At 42.5% G+C, this 21,789-nt stretch overlaps 1 protein-coding gene across 2 annotated transcripts in view; it reads right to left on the bottom strand.

The window, feature by feature from the left end:
- PKM (pyruvate kinase M1/2) overlaps positions 1–21,789 on the bottom strand; it is a 42,993-nt gene that overhangs the window by 6,906 nt on the left and 14,298 nt on the right. The window contains exons 2-9 of one of the 2 annotated variants that reach the window (XM_074965912.1): positions 21,324–21,484; positions 20,228–20,319; positions 14,682–14,813; positions 13,911–14,097; positions 11,609–11,879; positions 10,209–10,359; positions 6,948–7,100; positions 287–453 (exon numbers count right to left, since the gene is read on the bottom strand). In XM_074965912.1, coding sequence (XP_074822013.1) covers positions 287–453; positions 6,948–7,100; positions 10,209–10,359; positions 11,609–11,879; positions 13,911–14,097; positions 14,682–14,813; positions 20,228–20,319; positions 21,324–21,465 — 1,295 coding nt within the window. In that variant the 5' untranslated portion in view covers positions 21,466–21,484. The remainder of the gene's footprint in view (positions 1–286; positions 454–6,947; positions 7,101–10,208; positions 10,360–11,608; positions 11,880–13,910; positions 14,098–14,681; positions 14,814–20,227; positions 20,320–21,323; positions 21,485–21,789) is intronic. The other variant, XM_074965913.1, reaches the window with a different exon arrangement.

The raw sequence follows: 21,789 nt of genomic DNA, 5'->3' as shown, positions 1-21,789 counted from the left end.
CAGGCACTCTTGCTCTGCTTCTACCTACCTCCAATCCTGCTGTACTATAAGGATGATGTAAACTCAGATTCTGCTAGTGTATGCCAAGCTGAAGTTTTGAACTATAAAGAGCTGCTCACAGGGTGTGTACTATTGTGTTATAGTGGAATGTGTTTCTATCCTTCGAAACATGGCCTGAAGTACAAGAAGTTTGTCTTTGTTAGAGCATCTCTAACCACACTCTGTGGAGTGAAAATGCTTATTTATCTTTAGAGCCTAAGTCTTTCTTGCCCTTTCTGAGCCCTACCTGCCAGACTCGGTCAGAACTATCAGAGCTGGAGCTAAGCACTTAAAAGAGGCCTCCACAGCGCCTACAGCCATGGCATCAGCAGGGTCCCTGTTGTTAGCAGTGACGCGGAAAAGTTCTTCAAACAGCTGGCGGTGAAAAATTGCGGCCTCAGCCTCGCGAGCGATCTGCAGGCCGGGGTAAGAGGGAGGGAGAAGAAAGAAGTGACAGAAAGAAGGAAAGAGATACACCAGAGAGTAATGTGATATTGAGTTAATTTGCTTAATTGTCATAGTCATGCAGGCAAAGATTATTAGAGGTAGGGTTGTGAAACTTCCTTTGGCTCGGAGATTAAGATTTAATATAGACAAACATGGTTAGAATTCTAACATTGCCAAGGCTAGTGGACATTCAGTGCCATTTCTTACAGCTAGTTTGTACATCAGATCATGTGTTTTCAGAATGGGATCTTTTCTGCTACATTATTCTGATAGCTGCTCTCAAAAAACCTCAAGTACAGATAGCTTTACAGTCAAGCTGCCCCAGGAAGTCAGGCTAAATTTTTTGAATTGTCTGTATTTGTTTATGCTAAGGAAGATGGGGGGCCCCCCACTTCCTTATGAAAACTGCTTATCTAGTTATATGCTAAGGGCATATCTACATGGTGGGGTAATGCACTTTATGGGGCATGATTTCTAAAGCACATTTATGTGTGGCACATTAACTGGTCAATGTAGACGCTGCTGGTGCACACTATAAGTTCCTCGGTGCAATTTTATGTAGTTTTTTTTAAAACAGTACTATGTTAAATGCACCAATTAATGTAAAACAGTGCACTTTAGAAATCACACTCTCATAGAGTGTAGACAAGCCTTAAGTGTCAGCTTGCTGTAGGTCCTGCTTCTGCACTTTACCAGGGGCTCAACTTTTAGGTGTGCCAGAGAACACATAGTAGAATGCAAGGTATATGTTGCTTCAGGGATGCATATGTGTTCACCCCACCCTTCTAATGGCCCAGAGCACTGTTAGAATAATCTTCTATAGAAGAGTCCAATTGTTAACAATGCCACCACCTTCCATCTCATTCTTTGCAAGCAAAGAAGGCGGGCTCATTTTATGGTTTGGCTGTTACCTTAAAGACGAGCCAAGAAACTTAATCTTTACAGTTGCACCACCCTACCCTTTAGTAATACTGTTCACAGTATAGAAACAAGTCTTCCTTATATGGTTGTTTTCTCTAAAAAATATGTAGAGTACAGAAACCCTCATTTAATATTTGTATTTACTCTACTTAGTCAAGTGTAGAACTACAGAAGATGCTTCTAGTCTTCGTTCATAGAATGAAGGCATCATGAGAAGCTTCCGCATCCAGTTTACAGACAGTCCATGGATATTCCAAGTGAGTTTGTATAGAATCTAGGTTTCAGAGTAACAGCTGTGTTAGTCTGTACTCGCAAAAAGAAAAGGAGTACTTGTGGCACCTTAGAGACTAACCAATTTATTTGAGCATAAGCTTTCGTGAGCTACAGCTTACTTCATCGGATGCATCCGATGAAGTGAGCTGTAGCTCACAAAAGCTTATGCTCAAATAAATTGGTTAGTCTCTAAGGTGCCACAAGTACTCCTTTTCTTGTATAGGATCTAGGAATTTTATACAGATCAGTAGGTATGCCTAACAAAGCATTTTTAAGACAAGAATTCTTGTCTGACTAGGCAATGCTAGCCCTTCACAACCACATAAAGAAGGCTTGCAGAGTTTACTAAAAAAGCATGCAGAAAAGTTGATACTCTTGAAGAGATTACTAGCTGAAGTTATTTATAGCAAGCAAGACAAATGGAGGCTTTAGACAGACTAAATCCATCTAAATTGAGATACTTCACTCTATGGGACTTTCCAGGTGAGGACAAGCATGTTACAAATATTAATGAATTGTCACCATTATCCCCATCTTATAATTTTCTTTATTTAAGTTACAAGTTCAGCAGCTTGTCTAGATATCCCAGAGGATGTGGAAATTCTGACTCCTGGTCTCCAGCCACCAGATCCTTTGTAACAATAATTCAGACTGAGACACCTAATCAGGTGTTCTCAACCTTTTTCTTTCTGAGGCTCCCCCATCACACCAACATGCTATGAAAACGCCATGGCCCACCTGTGCAACAACTGTTTTGTCTGCATATAAAAGCCAAGGCAGTGCTTTAACATGGCTTGTGTAGTCATGGCAGAGCCACCTCCACAAGAGGCATAGCTCCCAGTGCTGGTGCACTGTTTACACTGGTGCTTTACAGCAGTGAAATTTGCTGTGCTCAGGGGGGTGTTTTTCCACACCCCTGAGTGAGAAAGTTGCAGTGCTGTAAATTGCCAGTGTAGACAAGCCCTTAGTCTAAACTACATACTTACTTCGGTATAGCTGCATCACTCAGGTGTGTGAAAGAAATCCATACCCTTGAGCAGGGGTCTCAAACACGTGGCCCACGGGCTATTTCCTGTGGCCCGCCAGCTCCCTGCGGTCCCCCTGCATCTATGCCCTGAGCTCCCTGCTGCACCCCACACCCCTGCCCTGAATCTGCTGCTGCACCCTGACCCCCTGCCCTGAGCCCCCTGCCGCACCCCAACCCCCTGCGCACTGAGTCCCTGCCACACCCCACACCCCTCCTCCACCCCATGGGGGCAGGGAAGGAGTGGGAAGAGGCAGGACAGGGGTGGAGCCTCTGAAAGGGGTGGGGGGTCAGTAATGTGGTCCTCAGGCCAATGAGCTAGTCCTCATGTGGCCCTTGTGGTCATTTGAGTTTGAGACCCCTGCCCTTGAGTGACAGTTACACTGACCGTAACTCCCTGTGTAGGTAGCGCTACGTCAGCAGCAGAAATTTTCCCACTGACGTAACTCCACCTCTGTGAGAAGCGGTCACAATTCAGCCAACGGGAGAGAGCTCTGTTAGCTCAGAGTATCTTCACCAGATGTGCTGCAGCTTTGCCGATGCAAGTCTGTAGAGTAGACGTGCCCTTAGGGTTCGTCTACACTGCCCTTCAGTTTGGAAAATGGATTACATTAACGTGAACTAGAAATCTTAGTATGCACCTGCAGCATACACACGGTAGAGTTACTGCAAAGCACTTTGGTATGTGCTATTAACACCCTGTAGTCCAAACTGCAGTGGAGTACAGACATGCCCTACTTTCTTTGAATTTCATTGAGCTCTTTAGACAAACTGGCAAGGGCAGAGTTTCAAGACTTGCTTTTCCCACTGGTCAAATTAGCTGTCAACTTTTTAAACTGACAGGACCAATGGAAATTTTGGGAGCTGCTTCCTTCCCAGGGAGAGGTATCCTGTCCAACATCTGGAAACTTGCTACTGAACTCCTAGAGGACTGTGCCTCATCTTTTGGGGACATTAGGATTACCACTAGAGTTAATTTTTGTTATCCAGTGGAAATTAGAGAGTTGTCAGCAAGTGGTAATTATTACATTCTACCAACACATCTGTCAGGTCAGAGATTCATTGGGTGTAGAAAGGACATATCAAGTATACTGGAGAAACTTCTGGCACCAAGTTTAAACAGGCTTTCTCCCCCATTCCTAGAGGATAAATTTTTAGATTAGTACATAAAGTACTTCTAGATTCTGAAACACCCTAAACATTCCTAGAAGCTATGGGGAAGGAGAGCACCTAGCTAGAGCATCTTATTGTTTTCAGCTTAGGTGTGAAGAACCAGTCTGATCTATACTCCCTAACCACTGAGCTGATGTTTGATAGACATACTGTCTTATGTATACAGGTAGCAGCTGTCGGTGATCTTTGAGCCTACATCTATTAGCTAAGTATCCAGTTTTGCTGCTGGAGTATTTTGTAACAAAGTTTTGGCAATACAGAATAGCAATACAAAAAAAGCAAATTTGTGTAAAGGGACTAGATTCTGAGCAAAGTATTGCTTCACATTTATAGAAGATGCTAAAATGTGTAATACATTTTTCATAACAGAAGCTGGAAAGCAGGAACATAAGGGTCCTACTCTTATCAGCTGACCTGACTTTTAGACCAAGAAAGCATCAATAAAAGTGGTCCATGCTCATTTTGCTGTCACTGCAATTGGGCAGTCTTACCACTGGCAAACAGTTACCTGGGAAGAAAGCAGGAGCAACCCAGGAGGATTATGCAGTCACCATACACTGCATGTAAAACCCTCATGCTCCTGGAAAGGGGGAAAACTGTGCTCTAGAAGTGAGAAAAAACAAACTTACCAACCCAGTATTAAGACCCTACTTCTAGGAAGAGCAGTTCTAGTAAATGGAGCTGCAGGTAATGGGACTGCATAAGTGCTTGGGGAACCTGAATTTGTTTGAACTGTTTAGACATTTCTATAGTGCTCAGTCACTGTCATGTCAGATTCCTTACCCGCTGTAAGGTTTAGGATAAACTGTTTTCTTCTAGAAAGAAGAGCAGCTCCTTTCAGTTAGTTTTACAGTGGTCAATGCTTGCAATGCTGGTAAGCTGTCACACTGCCATTTTATATGGCTTAGTCTAGAAAGGTAGAGACTGAGCCTCACAGCCTTATTTTACAGAAGCCAGATTCCATAATTGGAGGTTTTGACCCCAGATACTCTAGAGAGCTTCATGAGATTTTCCCCTCCCCCCACCCCAAAGGCAACAGAAAGCCTCAATGTTTTGAACTGCCCTCGGCTGAGCCTGGGGATTTACTGCACTTTTGTGCAGACAAGCCTTAGTCCATGTGTGCCAATATTAACTACTCATTGCATCATGGTAAAAGGGATAAGCAGAAGTTGGTGCTCCGAGGTTGTAACTTGGCCTATTCTAATAGCATTCACTTTAGGAAAAAAAACACACGTGTCTAGCTACTCCTAGTAATGTTGCAGTGGTACTAAATGCTTCCACAGGCAGGGTTTGATTTGGGGATAGCCCAAGTTTAAGAAAAGGTGGGGACAAAACCTTTGATGATTATGATTCTGAAGCCAGTAGGCACATCCATTTTGCATTACATCAGAAGCTTCAGTTTCACCTTAGCTGCGTGCCCTGGTTTATTTTCCCCTGATGCTTGGAGGTTCAATTCTCCAATATGTTTTGCCACTATGAAACCAAGTGTTCAGAACTTAACCTGGTAATTAAGAACCTAGCATAAATGCAGTGTAGGTATGATAAGCTACAATATGGAAGTTCAAGACTATATCACTGAAAGCCACCATCCATTAAGAAAGGCAGTATTTTGCCTTACGTGAAAAATACAGCCTAGAACCACTTGACCATGTTCTTTGATCTACCTACAGTTACTAAAAAAAAGAAAGGTCAAACACTTGAGATCACCAGTACCCACATACTATCTAGTGGCCAGATCTAAAGAACTTCTGCTAGTCAAACTAGATTATCTGAAACTAAACTGGATCACAAGAGTTCATTTCTGAAATTAAGTTTTACTGCAGCAAGTTTCCAGATTTCGGTATCAGGGTCAACCCTCAAGATTTCCTAGTAGGAGAAGCTTTAGGCATGCAGTTAGTGAATAGTTTACAGTGCAGAGGTATCACATGCTTTAAGATAATTGGCCCACAGTCTGGTTTCATCATCTGTTCCCTAAGTGAACAAAAGTTCCAGTGCACATAAATCAAATACAATTAACAGTGAGAAGAAAGTATACTTATGTAAGGAATTGTAAATGCACATTAGTAGCTATGTTTATTAATCTATATAACCTGAACTGCAACTGACAAACTAGTGCATTGTCAATGCTGTAATTCACAGCAGTTACCCGGAGATCATCAGTACTTCTAGACACTTAGCATTAAACTTAAATTAATGGGAAGATGAGCTGGGTGAACTCAAAGCAGAGCAGAGAGGTTTCTGGCAGTTTAAACATGTAAAAAAAAAAAAGTCCTGTCAATCATGCAAGAAACATCCCCATAAACAGTAGTCAAACGCAGAGCTGTTGAAGGCAACAGGACAGTAAACCTGGAACAAGCACCCCATTAAACCATCCCATTCCCTTACCACTCAAATTTAAATAAATGAACTTGTATGTTTTTTCCGTATATGGAGTTGAGCTCAATAAAGGTCAAAATAATCCTTGGAGCAGCTCCGCAGCTTAAGTGGTGTCAAAAGTGGAGTTAGAGATTAGAGCCGTGGACTCAAGGGAATCAACACCAGGGTAACGAAGAAAGCTCAACTTTGCCATATAAATATAAAAAGTTATGGTTTTTTTACAGTCCACTGAAGTGGACATCTCTCAGCACTGCACTTCAATTCTTGGCTCTGCCTCAAAGTGATGAGTACAAAGCACATGGCAAGTGACATTTGCTTGTCTGGCATGTAAAGGAAACCATTTCTCAGATGATCTAGTGGCAGAGGGCAGTGCTACACTGATCTGCTCCTGGTCAGGCTATAGTGGGCTTACAAGTCCATGCTCCATGTAAGTGTAGGTTAGGAAGATGAATGGGAGGAAGAAATAGAAGAACAGATTTACTTTTTCAGAAAGCAGGGGTTAGTGGGAGCATGGACAAGGAGCTGCCATTATAGAACTGCTAGGTATTGCTACTTGACTCTGAATGCATTTGGACAACCAGACATCTGGATGAAGTGAGAAGCAGGAAGTGGGATATATGCTACCTTTACCTCTTTGGAAAGTTTCCATTTTGGACTATGTAATTCTACCCTTTAAAGCAAAGGCACTACTCACAGCGTGCTGCATGCGGACAGCCTCAAGAGGGTAGTCTCCTTTGGCAGTCTCCCCAGACAGCATGATGCAGTCTGCTCCATCCAAGACAGCATTAGCTACGTCACTGCCCTCAGCACGGGTTGGGCGAGGTTTCTTAATCATACTCTCCAACATCTGGAAAAGGAGAAGTTGGGGTGTTAATTTGCTCAGCCTACTATGAAAGAGACCAACTACTTTTGTAGTACATCTAAGCAAGCACTGGAATGTGTTTTAAAGCATTTTATACTGTAGGGTACAGCACAAAGTTAAGTATCAGTAAGTCTGACTAGACTATTTGTAACAAGTATGTTTTGTCTGGCCACCAGAACAAGAGTGTCATGCATGGAAACAGAGTTGATGACATACTGGAGTATGAATACTGATATGCCAAACCTTGCGACAGAACTCAAACAGCATTACAGCAGATTTCACCAAGAAACCTGCTACATACGAATTATTAAAAATGAATTGATGCTACAATTGGCATTTATTTAAGACAGCTGTGTACCATTAATATTCAACTAGTTGATCAACAGCAAGGTAAGAGCTGAATATGAGGATGAGAGGTTTAGGTTCATATAATCCACGACCAGGCATGTATTAGACAAATTAATACATCAATAGCCAACTAATGCACACTGTTGTGGCTTGTTGCTATTACAGTCTGGCTCATTAGTTGCCCACTTCCTTTTAAAAGTGAGACTTTTCAGGTTTATATGACATCTTTCCTTTATGCAATCATTTAGTAAAGTAGTGGTGGAAAGGTTGTACAAACACCTTCTCTATTTTGAACTGGGTAGTTCAAACTTCTACTGTTTGCTGACTATTCAGACAGTCCTTCCTCCCCACCAAAATGCTTCGCTGCCTTCTCAGCAGTTTATTTTGACTCTTTATGAAGAGGAATATGTGAAATAGAATTGACAGACACCAGTTCAGAAAGCAAGTTGAGGCTGAAGTGCCTACAAACTGCAGCCAAAGTAGCATTTTAGTACTTTGCCAGTGAGGCTGTGGGTGGAAAGATAAGGGTAGCTTTAAAAAAACAAAACAAAACAAAAAACCAACCAGCCAACAAAAACAAAAACCCACCAACTTATGTTCTCCTTCATCCCTTCTGCACCATCTTTTCCCACCTTTCAGTCCCCATAATATAGTTTTGTCTTGGTCCTTCTCCCAGTCTCCCCCACTTACTACTCCACCTGTGACTTAAACTTAGGGACTTTTCCAGCAAGGAGGTCTCAGTTGGACAGTGCCAGGAGTTGGTGTGCATTGTGGTAAACACCAAGAGGCCCAACTGGCTAGTGTCCAGAGCCATATGGTCCTTTAAATATCCTACTAATGGAAACCAGGCTATTCTTGAAACACCAGCTGCAGAGAGACTAAGAAGATGATCCTTCCAGTACCAGAAGGCTGCTTATAAAAATCCTGCAAGAAGTTACTCCTGTGGGAATTCTGCACCACTACACACAGGCATAATGAGCCATGCATATTTTTAATTTTTCACAGAAAAAAGCTTTGGCTTGAAAGTTGCTGCTGCTCTGCCTTTTGCCCACCAGAGGGTGTTGTGGTGCTAGAACAGAGCAGCAGCTCCTGGCCAACTAGGGAAGAGAAAGAGCCTACCATCTTCATAGCACCTGTTGGGCCAGGTCAGGAAACGGGGACTAAGGGGAGACAGACAGCATGGGGCTGCTGGGGAGTCAAACACGGGCTAGTGGGGGAGGACAGACTGGGGCAGAGGCTGAATGGAAGTGGAGGTGCAGGGCCACATGGAGACGGGGCAGGGGGTGCAGGGCCACATGGAAATAGGAGACATGTGGACAAGGGGTGCAAGTCAGATGTGTCTGACTGAATGGGAGGCTAGGGGTCAGCATGGGGGAAGCTCCCTAACAATCCCCCCCCCCCCAAAAGTCTGTTCCATATACTTTTCCGACCCATACCCAACAATCCTCCAAGTTCACACCCAGGCTCCATCCCAGCAATCACTTCTCTCCCTCAATTCCTCCATTACCCTGACTCCCCCAAGCCTTTGCACTGCTTCAGAGGGGTGCGGGAAATATGGTATTGTAGTTTAAATGTATTACTCAGAGTTCTGTATTAATATGCCTTGTAAGTAATTTGTCAAAAAACATTTCCTGAATTTTTTGTTGCTGTATTGTTACAGACGTACTTGCTGACAGATATGTTGAAATAAGTGACTAAAAATAATGGAAACTAGTGTGATAATACTGTGTTAATTTGACAAATATGCAGAATTGGAAGTGTTGTGTGCAGAATTTAATTTTTTTGGTGCAGAATTTCTGCAGGAGTAAAGAGTAATCTGCCTACTCACCATCAACTCATTTAAAGCTCACTCTCCAAGTGTGAAGCAAAAGGAGAAGTATCGGGGAAGAAGAGAATCTCAGTTGCCATTAGTAACAACTTAGAAATTTTATTTGTGCGCCTTCTCTAGTTCCTACAACTGAGGCTGTAGTGCTGCTGCAGAGTTCTGGAGATTTTCCATACAAGGCACTGCTCCGCTCTCTGGGCTTTGAGTTACTTGCTTTAACTCAATCTGAATATACTCTGACAAGAGCCCTTCTGCAGAATAGTTTACATAAAACCCTGCACAACTGTAATTGCTTTTGAAGTCATAACAGAAAGGAAATGAAGAATGGACTCCTTTACATGGGGAGAGAGTTAATCCACTATCACTAATGCCAGCTACCCTTATAAAATGAAATTTAACTTCTGTATTGGAAACTGAATCTTCTGCCTCCATTAAATGCAGAGAGACAGGCCAGTGAACACAAGAGGAAAGGAAAATGAGGGGAGATTGGCCAATCCATAAAAGGTTTCTTCACTTGGATGAAATGTGTCTAGGCCCTATATTTTAGGGCTTAACCTTTTTTTATATTATATATAATTCATTCCAACCCATGCAACATGTCCAGTCACAAGAACGTTTGGATGGCATCTCTTCCCACACCCAAATTACTCTATTTGTTTGAACAGAGGCACGAGGTGTTTAAGACTAACTTGGGATAAGCAAATATAGAAATCTCAGTTTGCTTGCATCCTATTCATGAAGACAGAAAAGCTGCTCAGCCACTGTACTTTGCAGCCCTGCTCTGTGTGTTAGCTTCATGCTCTGATAGGGATATCTTGAAACAATGTCTCAGTGTGTAACGGGCACAGTGAATCTCAAGTACTACTAGAGAAGTTACATGATAAGACTCTGATTACGAAAGCTAATGATATTTGAAGTACCTGAGTAGCACAGATAATGGGCTTCCCAGCCCTGTTGCAACGTCCAATCATCATCTTCTGGGCTAGGAAGACTTTTTCACCAGGGATCTCAATACCCAAGTCACCACGGGCCACCATGATGCCATCACTGGCCTCCAGAATCTCATCAAACCTCATGGCCAAAAAACAAAACATTTGTTTTATTCTTTCCTCCATCTGCAAGACACCTTTCAGTTCTAGGAACTACAGGGAAAAGGTGAAAGTCTCTCTCCACCAGATACTTTTCTATTAGTACAAGTTTATTGCTCAGATGATTGTGTATAGTTACAAATACTGTGTTCCCATAAGCTATTCCACTTATTTTTAATATATAATTTAAATGGATAGTATGATGCTTATTTTTAAGAACTTTTTAAATCAATTTACATTTTCACAGTTGTGTGAAACCTGGGGTCAGTTATTTAATGACAGATAATGGCATTCAAAAAGCTTTCCAAGATGTTAAAACACAGGCTGTCAACAAGTCAAAATATACAAAGCAACTATCCTTAAAATATACAAGTCATACCTGTTTTTACTATTCATTCATTAGTCCATTTGTAACAAGTCTAAATCACTGGATTTTGACTAAATCATCAAGCAGTATTTCTCACTTCTCCTATTGGAAAATTTTAATTATTGATAAAAAAAGTGTGTAGAGGATGAAATTGACATTCACTGATAAAAATCTACTCTCATTCAAAGCCTACTTGTGTTATGTGAAAGGTAATTACAATACCAGGTGTATCTAAGGAGGAGAGAAGAGATTATCATTTTGGTAGCTAATCAGATTCCAGTTTTCTAAATTGAACAAGGAGCAAGTATTGTGACACTGGTACATCTACACTATTTTTAGTCACAGACAGTCAGCTGACCTGGGGTCTGAGACTTGCTGCTGCAGATGGGTTTTTTTGTTTTGTTTTTGGGTGCAGTGCTGACATCTGTTGAATCACTTGAGAAATAAATGGTCAATACTTTAGTGTCATTGGCTGCTACTATTAGAATTGGAGATTAAGTTTTCGTACAGGGAAAAAAGTAGAGACCTTGCTAATTAGCGTTAGTACCAGGTGATCCACAGCAAATTACTGAAGTTTGAGCTGATGAGGTGAGGTACATAAGACGGATTAAAAAAATTTTTAAAAAAAGTGTACCCATTTGTATGTTACAGTATGTTGATATACAGCAATAACTGCTAACAGGTTTTGCAATGAAGGCAATAATATAGTAGTGACTCATTTCTGCGGAGAAGTGGGATAAGAACCAAAAGGACAAGCTGCAGTTCAGCAAAATGAAATTTGTGCTCCCAGTGTCTTTTCCCCCCCTCCCCACACCTGTGAGAGTCTTTACTGTCACTTGTACAAGCCATGCTTGGGAAAGCTCACCTGCGCACACCCTCATGGTTCTCAATCTTGCTGATGATCTTGATATTCTTCCCCTTTTCTCCCAGCACTTGCCTGACAGCATGGACATCAGCTGCCTTGCGGATGAAGGAAGCAAACACCATGTCCACATCCTGCTCCACACCAAATTTCAGATCTTGAATGTCCTTCTCAGAGACTGCAGGAAGGTCCACTGCAGCACCAGGCAGATTTACACCCTTCTTGCTACCAAGCATACCACCATTCTCAACTTCAGTGAGAACATAGTCTGCACCTGAATTAAATTGGATGAGTTTAAGTCAGCATCTTACTTTCATATAGTCTGTTGCTTGCTCCCCCACCCCTTCACCATTATTCAGTAGGAAGTGACCAGTACAATCTCCTCTTTCTACTGGAGAAGAGCAGGAGACTGAGCACTTTCACAACCAGAGCTGTTTTGCCCAACAGACAGCACAGTTAGATTGTCTATTGCAAAGGCAAAAGACATTCATGTTATGGTAATCCCTTAGGCACAGGCTGGTTGGGAGCACCCGCATTTTGCATTCGTCTAATAAATCCTGCTCCTGGGAATAAATTCTGTCAGTCTAGATTCACCTCCACCACCATTCCTGAAAAGGGAAGATATCTATTCCTTATAGACTTGCGAGTATGATTACTGAACTACAGAAATGCAATTTGGTGACTTCGAGACAGGCTGTTCACTTGTTCCAGAACACTCGCAAGTATAAGTACCACTGAAAGAGGGGGAGCCCTGGAGGATGCATTTCACCAGCCACAGTTCAGTGCATTCTAACATGAAAGAAGATAGCAAAAAAACCAAACAAAAAAAACCACGGAACAGAACTGTTGGTACTTCACTTCCTAGTAAGACTAGTCCCACATTAGCTATACGATCTAATTTTACAAACAGAAATTGGCATGGTGCAGCAAGAGGGCAGATAGGTTGAGTACTCAACGTCTCCCTATCCCAGTCCCATACTACTACCCTTTCAGAAGGGAGATAAGCACCCCAGACCAGAAAGATTAGGTATTCTTCTATACAAGAATCAGCAACTCTGTCCACTGATGCAGATATATTGTGCTGGTATCTGAGGATTGCAGAGAAGCTATTTAGAGAGCAGACAATAGTTTGCCACGAGGCATAGTTCTCACTATTTGCCAGAACAGTTTATTTATACCGAAACCAGTGGATTTTTAAATGGTTAGATTTTTTACTCAAAGTTCCCTACCCATTGGTTTCTGCATCACTTTCAGAACTAAGTTAATATGCCTTGGTCTGTGCACAGACTATGGCATGCTAATACTCTAAGTTCATGGGATACTCAACTAGTTGGAGGTAGCCAGCTTTCCCCGTAAGTGGCAGAAATTGTCAAGTAGTTAATAACCAAAAATTTGACCTGTGCTTTATCAGAGCAGCTAGCAATGAAGGGTTTAGGACAGGGATGGGCAAACTTTTTGGCCTGAGGGCCACATCTGGGTGTGGAAGTTGTATGGAGGGCCATGAATGCTTATGAAATTAAAACTTCAGAGATTCAAATAAAGCTTTATTTAATAAAGATACATTTTAGTGGAAATAAAAATCATAACAAAGTATTACAATAATTGAACCAAACTTACCTCCTTTCCATGCCCCCTTTAATGTGAGCAATGCAGTTGGCATGTCCTGGCCAACTACTGTTTTACCAACAATGGAAAATTAACACTACTAAAACAGCAAAGTCAGCTAAGAGAACAAGTAGCAGGCACATGGGCTTGCACATTCCAGGCTTTGATAGCATGTGAGGTGCATTTGGTAATTGGGTTGTGCAGCCATAGAACATGTGTGCCCTCATGCAGGTCCCACCTGAACATGTGGAAGTGTCGAGCGGGCAGAGTGGGGCAAGCCCCTGACCCCGCTCCTGGGGCGTAGAAGGAGGGGTGGTTAAAAAGGTCTGAGGGGCTGGATGCGGCCTGCAGGCACTAGTTTGCCCACCCCTGGTTTAGGATAACACGTACAGCCTAGTGAAATCTGGCTTAAGTCATCACTCAGTTACTGGAATCATGGTTTTAAGGGTAAGGAATTAGATGTGGTTTTACTGCATCTACCAAAATCAGAAGTCCATCCCCATTACGTTAGGTCAAATCTGGAAGTGAAAATGGGTGGCCAATCACCAGTAAAGTACCAAGTAAGCTCAGCTAGCTATTGAAGATAGACTAAATGGAATTGTTATTGCAAAGTGAAACATTACCACAATACTTGATGTGAAGGGACAGATCAACATTAGTGCAGGGTTCACGGTATTGGAATCCCTTGATTATTACATACCTTTCCCCTTAACCTGCAGGGAAATGAGGCCATCATCTATATAGATTTTGCTGCCCACATCCACAACATGGGGGAGGTTCTTGTAATCCAGCCACAGTACATTTTCATCACACTTCTCCATGAACGCGTTGTCCAAGGTCACTTTGAGAGTTCCTCCCTTCTTAAGTTCCACCTCTGCTGTGCCACTCTGTGTGCAACAATGGAAACTTTAGTAACAGAACAGCATGCAAGTGTTGGGATTAGCATGCAAGTGTTGATAGCCTGTGATACACAGGAGGTCAGACTAGATGATCTGGTAGTCCCTTCTGGTTTTAAGCTCTGACTTTAATATCCACTTCCCTCAGGATAGCAGTTGTGACTTATAGCAGAAGTTGCCATCACAAAGCTAGAAGTATGTCTCTCACACCTACAGTGTATTCTGTGCACACAGCCCCATCCCAGAGCCAACAATGGAAAAGAATAGTCAAACTGGCAAGGTTACTTTCCTGCATGTGACGTGTTCCACCACAGTAAGCATGTTCATTATGGTCACACTCCTGTTTTGCACAGTGGACACTCAATTCATCCACACTGTGTAACACTCAGTCCCCTGAACTTCAAGTGGCTGAAAATGGTCCAGCTTCATTCTTTCATTCAGAGGTTTGTTAACACTAACCTTTGGTCCAGAAGCAGAGCTAGTATTACAGCCACAAGACTATCTAGTTCCTTAGAGGCATTTTTTCATGTAGAATGAAAGCTTGTATAATTACTGATCATATAGAACAAACTTACTCCCTTGATAAGTCCAGTTCGGATTTCAGGTCCCTTGGTATCCAGTGCTACAGCCACAGGTCTGTAGGTGATGGGATCAGAAGCAAAGCTCTCTGTAGCTTCTCGCACATTCCGGATTGTTCCTTCATGGTACTGGCAAGGAGGGAGGGGGAAAAGAAAAAAAAAAAGAAAGTACTTTCAGCCCACTTCTTTTCATTTGCTGTCCTGGACACTATGAGCCTACAGTAAAAGACTGCTGTCCCCTTCCCCCATGCCGAGTTACTCCATCAGAGTGGAATACAGTGCAGAATTTAAGCTTTCAGTTAATGAAGATTACTCATTGTTATGAAGGCCATGTGTATGGACAAGGTCTTACAAGAGTTAACTATCAGTATAGTTCAAGTGGTACAATTCCCTTAGGGTGGGTACAGTTACGTTGTGTACTTATACCAGTATTTCCCTTCCAGTCAGGAAGCTATCTGGTAAGAGGCACCTTGCTGTGTGTGGACTGTTACCCACACCACACTAGGATTGTATTAGTAGAAATATTTTGGCAAAGTCACAGCCCTAAATATAGCTATATTCATACAAAAGCTGTTTATAGACCAGCCTAAGTAAATTCAGTTCTGTCAGGTGTGCAAAGACAGCCAAAACCAATGGCAGGCAAGTGCAAGTAGTTCACTTTCTCTCAATGGGTACTAACATGGAAGCCCAGTCCTGGTTTAAAGCATCAATATTATTTTGTTATTAATTGTTTCAAACAGAAGTTTTTAGCCAGTATGCTTTACCTTTGGATGCAGTGGACTGCTCAGCTGCCAAGAATTGCCAGGGTGAAGAACTAGCACTCCCCTCCTCATAGCACTGGGAACACACACACACACACACACACTCACTCAGGTACCAAAAGCCCAAACTGCCTTCTGAGTGCCACAACCCCAGACTGTTTTCCACACCAGCCGGAGGCCAAAAGATCTGGATACTGCCTACCCACACGTAAGAACCTCCAGCTTTCTACTGACAATTTCAGCAGTGCTCCAGAACAAAAATGGCAAGGTCTGAAGAGACAGTTTAGAAGAGCATAAAGTTGGACAGAACACATTGTACAAAACTGCAGGTTGAGTCTGAAGCTGCTACAGAATTCAGGTCCAGCTTGGCACAGTATTACATAGGCCAGGGGTGGGCAAACTTTTTGGCCTGAGGGCCACATCAGGGTTCTGAAAGTGTATGGAGGGCTAGTGTAGTGTATTAAATTGCTCCCCGCAGGAATGTGCTACTCTCAGTTGCCAGTCCTGGTGCTCTGAGCAGCATAGTAAAGGGGTGGGGGGGGGGGGGGTTGGATAAGGGGCAGGAGGCAGTTGGATAGGCGTGGGAGTCCTGGGGGACCCGTCAGGGGGCAGTCAGGTGACGAGGAGCAGGGGAGGGTTGGAAGTGGGAGGGGGCCAGGCTGTTGCACAGCCCTCCCTACCCAGCTCTCCATATACAGTTTTGCACCCCAATGTGGCCCTCGGGCCAAAAAGTATGCCCACCCCTGAACTAGAGGGAAATAAATTTGTTAATTAAAAGGAGGTGGACAACCTGAGCTGGCAGAAGCCAGCTCATTTGATCACTGTTACAACAGTGATGTTACTACCAAGTTTACGTGAAGTTCCACACTCCATCAGAGGCTTTTATTGGAAGCTGCTGGAGGAAGTCTATCCAACACCCAATAAAGCTTTAGACCTTTTACTCATTGTGCTTTTGCAATGTATGGTTTGGTATAACTGGGATCTGGTTTTTGGTCTACTCATTTTTATTACAGCCACTAGTATGGTTACAGTTTTTTGCACTCTTGTACAAACAATGGGATAGGAAAAGAGATGCAAATCAGAAAGGGTGTGACATTTGATCCTGAAAATAGATATGGTAGACAAGCATGGAGAAAGCAAAAGGTTAAGTATTCAAGCAAATATCAGTAACCTCCAGATTAAATAAGAACTGAAACAGAAACAGGTCTGCAGACTATGCAGTGAAAAAAGTGCCAGGAAAGTAGCATCAGTTTTTAGACTGTATGTAGGAAAACTTGGAAGGCAGCAATACAATCAAGTTTTCAGGAGTATGTAAACCTTGTGAACCTCAGTTTTTGGGAGCAACTCAAATCACACATAAGGTGTCAAGTTGGTCACAGGAACGGACGTATATAAACCTAATGAATATTCCTGACAATTGTAAAAAGAAAAGAAGTACTTGTGGCACCTTAGGGACTAATAAGTTTATTTGAGCATAAGCTTTTGTGAGCTACAACTCACTTCATTGGATGCATTCAGTGGAAAATACAGTGGGGAGATTTATATACATAGAGAACAAGAAACAATGGGTGTTACCATACACACTAATGAGAGTGATCACTTAAAGTGAGCTATTACCAGCAGGAGAGTGGGGGGGGGGGGGGGGGACCATTAAATGGGAGTCCAGGAAATAGCTGAAGGATTAGTGTGGGGAGAAGTTAAAGTTGAACAGCCTGTTGTGGCCTGAGGGGGTCAAGAAACTTTGCTATACATAAGACTGGAATCTCTGTATTACCCTATACATCCATTCAAGTTAGGAGTACAGCATTCCCAAGGGACAGATAACTGTTGAAAGTGCTGAGATTATGAAAGGAGAAAAATAAGTCAAGGCATACTTCTTGCCATACACATGAGCAGCTTCTGGCTCTGGCCACGGTCAGAAGCCCAGCCACTGACACTATTCCAATGGTGAGATTTTTCAGTTTTCTGTAACTTTAAAGGTCAGCATGTTTGTGGTTTCTGCAGTGTGTGCGTTCATTTTAATGCCCTGTGCCCTTTAAAGTTCAGGGGAGGGCAAGAGGCCAAGTTGTAACATAGCTTGAGGTGCTTACTTTGTGTCCTATAGAAACTACAGCCCCTGACATTTTGAAGGCTAAAGGACAGTCAACATGGAGGCCCTGGGCATCACTGCAAGGGAAGCCATATTTGGGAATGGGATCACTTCCACATCTCAGGTCACAAAGAGGAATCTAGTCTATTTATATAAACTCTGAGGGGGCTTGTCTTTGACAACAAATGGTTTGCATTTCTTATGATCTTATTCCTCACATAAATTTAACATAGTGCTTTCAAATGCCAGAGCATGATGTCCATAACGGTCATGGAACATACCTCTGCAAACTAGCAAGCCAAGCAACAGAGACCCAGGACTTATTTGAAGTAGTTAAGAGTTTGCTTCCGAGACATGGAATTGTACTAGTCAGCAACTTGCATGGCCTACAACAAAATGCATAACTTTAATAGCACTCTGCTTATTTCTGTAGTAGTAGATCAGTGTTCGCTGAATAAAATTCACATGTTAACAGCAAACCAGTGGCTGGGGAAGAAATGGAATTTCATTCCACTCCAGCAGACCTCTACACTGACTCGAAAGTAGTTAGGTTATTAGAACTAAGCAGTCAAAAAAGCCATTAGGAAAGGGATAGACAGAAAATATGAAAACACTACATAAATCCATGGTACATCCACACCTTGAATACTGTATGCAGTTCTGGTCATCCCAGATCAAAAAAAAAAAAAAAGATTAGAATTGGAAGAGAAAGGCAACAAAGATTAGGGGTATGGAACAGCTTCCACATGAGGAGAGAGTAAAAAGACTAGGACTTCTCAGCTTGGAAGAGAGATGACTATGGGGGATATGACAGAGGTTTATAAAATCATGAATGGTGTGGAGAAAGTGAATAAGGAAGTGTTATTTACTCCTTCGCATATCACAAGAACTACGGGTCACCTAATGAAATTAATAGGAAGCAGGTTTAAAAACAAGAGTAAGTACTTCTTCACACAATGCAGTAAGCCTGTGGAACTCTTTGCCAGGGGATGTTGTGAAGGCCAAAACTATAACTGGGTTCAAAAAAAGAATTAGATCAATTCCTGGAGGATAGGTCCATCACTAGTTATTAGCCAAGATGGGCAGGAATCCAACCCCATTCTCTGGGCGTCCCTAAAACCTCTGACTACCAGAAGTGGGGAGTGGATGACAAGAGATGATCACTCAATGATTGCCGGTTCTGTTCATTCCCTCTGAAGCATCTGGCTACTGTCAGAAGACAGGATACTGGGCCAGATGGACTCTTGGTCTGACCCAGTATGGCTGTTCCTATGTTTGTTTTTGTTCCTACCCAACCTAATTTTAAGTGGTTGTTGAAAGGACTTAAAGGATACATAGTAACACGAGTCAAGTGATTTAGGTTTCATGCTTGGTTTTTTTTTTTTAAAAAGGACTTCCTTCAGAGGCAACGAAGAGGCAAAGTCCATGCTTCAAGGATCTTGAAACTGGTCACCTGTATGCCAGCTGTGTCAGTGACCTATTAGTTTAGTACTGAAATCCAGACTCTGCAGCAAACAGAATACCCTTAGAAAAAGGTTTTACAGGCTAGCATTTGCTAACACACTTAAGGGATTGTAAGTAAGCATGCACACATACATACACATACCCGCTTTCCCAGCAGCTTTCATTTATGCCTATTACAAGAGACTGCAGCTCAAATAGGTTGATTCAATTTAGCCAGAAAATTCTTTAGAGCAGGGGACCTCATACTCCTGCATACTTAAAAGCGCCTTCAGTGGAGTGCAAGAACAGAGCCCTCTTGATATAGTGGTGCTTTATGACAAGCTGGGGAAGAATCAGAGATTTAGTAGTTTAACTAGGAAAGTATGCCCACATGTAGTAAACTGTCATAAGTGGCAAATACCAAGGTTAATCAGTCTCCAGTGAACTGTATGCTTGAGACCTGCAATGGGACCCGAACACCATGGGACCTAACTACAAGTGTCAGGTTCAGGTGAGGAAAAAAACAACTTGCATGGCTCAGATCATCTCTGCTCACCTTCTCCTGCCTGTGGGGTATGTGAAGCAGCAGCTGCATGCCCTGCTCCTGTCAGCCACTGCCACCTTGCTGTGCTGGATTGAGTGTGCTGAGGCGTTTCAGTGCAGCATACCTCTCTCTCTACAGCAGAGACCAGCTGGCAGCAGCCAGCCGGAGTGAGGCTGTGCAGACCCAATGGATATGCTACAGATGACAGTACTGACCCAGGCTCAGGAGGAAGTGTCAGTCTGGGTCTGAAAACAACTCAACCCTCTCAAGCTGGGTGGGCTCAGGTCATACTTTAAGATTAGGCCTGAACAAACCTCTCCTGCAAGTGTCTAAGGATGACAGTTTGGGTAAAGAAGATTCTAGCATGAGCTTTTTTTGGGGGCAGAGACATGTACAGGGAGAGAGATCACCATAATTTTGTTCCTTTGCTTAGCATGGCCAGTTGTGCATGTTTTGACTCTAAAGTTACTGATGGCAAGACACCTTACCAAGTGTCATAAAGGAACCTGCACATTCAGGATATGGATGTTAACTTGTCTTTTGAAAGACTGCATAATGTGATTAAGTATCATCTTCTCACTGCCTATGGCTGGAAGCTTGAAGCAGCACACACACACACACACACACCTTGGACCAAGTATCTTGCCCCACGAAAGCACTTTTGATTAAACATTGTCCTGATCCAGCAGACTCTCTCTGCCCTTACCTCATGAGTTCCATGAGAGAAGTTGAGACGGGCAACATTCATTCCAGATTTAATCATTTCTCTCAGCATTTCCACTGAGCGGGAGGCTGGGCCTAGAAGGAACCACAGTTTTATTACCAATTGATTAAGTTTGTTACAGACTTTTAAAGGCAAAGATAGCAAAACCAGAAACTGTTCTAGGTTTGTGGCCTATTTCACAAGGTAGGAAGGGGTGAACCACATATATCCATAGACAATGTAAAGGGACTTGAATATCTGAAGTGACATGTCTCCCTGCTTGATGGGCTTCTGGAAATTGCATGCATGCCCTCAAACTAGCTCAGGATGTCTCCATCTATCTTAGTTTGTATATCTGTAAAGACTGACTGCACTCCAACTAAGGGCCCTTGTAACACACAAATGCAATTCCCAAGTATTAAAAGAATTCTTCAACCCTGGCTGTATGTTACTCCCATAGCCAAAGTCTGCTGCATACAGCATTACACTAGATCTTTACTACTGCATTTTCAATCTGCCAGTTTAGATTTAGTGGGGAAAAAGGGATAATGATGCTGCAAAGAAAACTGTCTGCAATAGCTAGAAGAGCATTTCACTTTGAAACACAAATTCAAACTCCTAGCAGTCAATTCCCTAGCTGCACATGAAAGCAGACAATTCTCTGCCATTAATAGAAGCAACTCCTATCCATCTCTTACTTTGGGCACAAGTTTGTATTTCAAGCTACTTTAACTATCATTGTGCAGCATGCAGGAAGACTGGTGCAGAGATCAATGGTTTATTTTTGCTTCAGTCTCCAAAGTAGGAATGGTGTACTTAGTGGCTAATCACAATTTTATATTTTGTAGTAGTGGATAGGCTCTCTTACTTCTGAAGCCAGGATTCATGCAAACTTGAGAAAAGGATATGGTTGCAATACTCATGAGTTCACCCATGCTCCTCATGTTACAGAGAGGTAGTGAAGTTAAATATTTGCATTTTTCCTTAATCCACTCTACAGATCTTTGAGAACACTGAAGTCTTTGGGGCTGTTCTTAAATTTTATATTAGGAGACAGCTGCAATTACCCACCTCCCCCAAAGTGTTAAGAGTCACATACCAATAGTGCAGATAATGCCGGTGTTTCGTGCTGTGATTGGCTCAGAATCAATGTCCAGACGGCACATATGCTCCAGAAAAGTGTCTGCCATGGCAGCATGTAGCTGCTGGGTCTGGATGAAAGCATCGTGGTGCTTAGACATGGTTGCTGGGATTCTTTACCTAGGAGAGAGGTTAGAGTTATTTTAGACTGGCAGGTAAAATCCAAATAAATTTGTTTAGCAGTTCTCATACACTAGTACACGGAAAATTGAGCTGGTTGAGATTAAAAACAAATCTCAGTAAGCAACTCTGCATGAGTGTTTAAGTTATATACATTCCATTTTACATCATTTCTTGGGTAATCTCAGCACAGATTGGTGTTAGTTATTGAATCAAACTATTGATGTGAAGTCCTAATACTAGAAACCAAAGATTAGGAAGAGTGCCTGGTAAATTGCTGGCAGGTGGTGGTTATGAAGTGAAAT

This window comes from Natator depressus, chromosome 10, assembly GCF_965152275.1.
Source record: "Natator depressus isolate rNatDep1 chromosome 10, rNatDep2.hap1, whole genome shotgun sequence".
NCBI lineage: Eukaryota > Metazoa > Chordata > Testudines > Cheloniidae > Natator > Natator depressus.
This window is presented reverse-complemented; position numbering and strand designations above follow the sequence as displayed.